Consider the following 1853-nt stretch of genomic DNA (forward strand, 5'->3'; position numbering starts at 1 on the left):
TATGCAGAGATTCTTTCGCAGGGATTATTATGCAGGGATTAATTCCCGTTACAGACGCACATATGATTTTAATGACTGCATATGAATACTGTTTAGCTATGTATTTATTTATATATGCATTGAATTTTATCTATATTTTTAATTTTCTGACTGTCGGAGGTCTTCCACGGAAGCTACTCTCAACCTGGCGTTGGGGGCAGCCTATTACCCTACCTCCCCCTTACCCCATACATATGGGAATTGGGTTTTGTTGTTGTTGTTGTTGTTGTTGTTCCCTAATGCAATCCAACCTGTTGACAGTGCTGAAAGTATAAGAACAACTGAGCTAAAGGTGGGGGATGCTAAGGAGATGATTGTACAGGCCCTTAAGAGATCAGTGTTGATTCTTCTATAGTTAATGTTGATCAGGCTATTTCGGATATGGCTGATAAGGGGGTGAAACAGCTTGTAAGTGTTGAAGTAGTTGAGTAGAGTGGTTTGCAAGGTGTTCCTCCTGTGGGAGTGAATTTCCTTCTTTGCAAGACTCTATGGTGCTTAAGAAGAAGGTTAAGGGAAGGAAAAAAAGAAAATGATGGATCTTCAAGTAAGTTGGAAATGTTGGCCGGTGGTGGAGGCTATGATCGAAAGCCTCGAGCTGCTGCTATGGGAGTCACAGTTCTTCTTAATGAGATTAGAACAAAAAATGATATGGTTGATAAGGTTAAAGGTAGTGATTGTAGTGTTGGGGTTGGCAATGTTGGTCCTCCTCTCCACTCTTAAATGTTGATCTATTTTTGGAATATGAGGGGTATTAATAATACCCTCAAGCAAGGCAAAGTTTTCAAAAGATTAGAGAGCCATGGGGTGGATGTGGTTTACCTCATGGAGACTAGAATTAGAAGTATTAACATTTCCATGTGGGTTGCCATCTTGTCTGATGAGTGGAATTATTTGGCCAATTATGATTTTGTTGATGGTGGTAGAATCTGGGTTTTATGGAAGAAGAGGATTTCAGTTTCTGTTGTTGGAGGATCTGACCAAGCCCTTTCCATTTTAGGTGAAGCTGTTGGTCATAGTGTTATGATTATTGTAGTTTATTGCATTAACAACAATCTAGCTAGGAGGGGCCTGTGGGATTACTTAAGAAGCTTGGAGAGTGTTGTTGGTAATTATCCTTGGGTTATTGGTGGGGACTTCAACGTTGTAGATGTGGCCCATGAGAGTTATGATTATCCTATAATGGGATCACATTCCTTACCTGACATAGAAGAGCTTCAAGGTTGCATGGAAGACTTGGAGCTACAAGATCATCCCTTTGTAGGGCCTCTCTTTACTTGGTCTAACAAGCAAGATGGCTCCTACTTGGCTAGAAAGCTGGATAGAATTCTTGTCAACCCACAATGGATGCATGAGTTTCCAATTTCCTTTGCTGAGTATAAAGCTCCTGGAGTATCAGATCACTGCCTGGGGTTAATTTGGACTCAGAAAGAGGCCAAGATCCATAAGCCGAAACCATTTAAAATTTTCAACTGTTGGGCTACAAATGAGAATTTTCTTAGTAGTGTTAAGGCTTCTTGGGTGGAATTCAGTGATGGTAATGCTATGCAGGTACTGTTAATAAACTGAAAATATTGTAGCCTATTTTGAAGGTGTTGAATAGAACTCACTTCTCAGACATTTCTGCTAGAGTGAAAGCCAAAAGAGCTGAGCTGGAGCAAATTCAGCTCTCTAATCTTACTGATGTGAATCATGTTGGGATGGAGGTAGAGAAGAGAGTTCAATCTGAATTAGTTGACCTAGAAATAGCAGAACTGGACATCTACAGGAAGAGAGATAAGGTCTATTGGTTGGAAAAAGCACCATCCGAATACTAA

At 40.3% G+C, this 1853-nt stretch overlaps 1 protein-coding gene across 1 annotated transcript; it reads left to right on the forward strand.

Moving 5' to 3' along the window:
* Positions 1-780: 780 nt before the first annotated feature.
* LOC120155967 lies at positions 781-1853 on the forward strand. Its single transcript, XM_039167415.1, has 2 exons — positions 781-1587; positions 1629-1853. Exons 1-2 carry the CDS (start codon positions 781-783, stop codon positions 1851-1853), a joined length of 1032 nt encoding a protein of 343 aa, XP_039023346.1.

The sequence above is a fragment of the Hibiscus syriacus genome, unplaced genomic scaffold (assembly GCF_006381635.1).
Source record: "Hibiscus syriacus cultivar Baekdansim isolate YM2019G1 unplaced genomic scaffold, ASM638163v2 tig00111210_pilon, whole genome shotgun sequence".
NCBI classification, from domain to species: domain Eukaryota; kingdom Viridiplantae; phylum Streptophyta; class Magnoliopsida; order Malvales; family Malvaceae; genus Hibiscus; species Hibiscus syriacus.

Coding starts and splice junctions, on each gene's coding strand:
- LOC120155967 (XM_039167415.1), top strand. CDS start 781: ATGAGGGGTATTAATAATACCCTCAAGCAAGGCAAAGTTTTCAAAAGA. Junction 1,588..1,628: donor GTGATGGTAATGCTATGCAG/GTACTGTTAATA, acceptor CCTATTTTGAAG/GTGTTGAATAGAACTCACTT.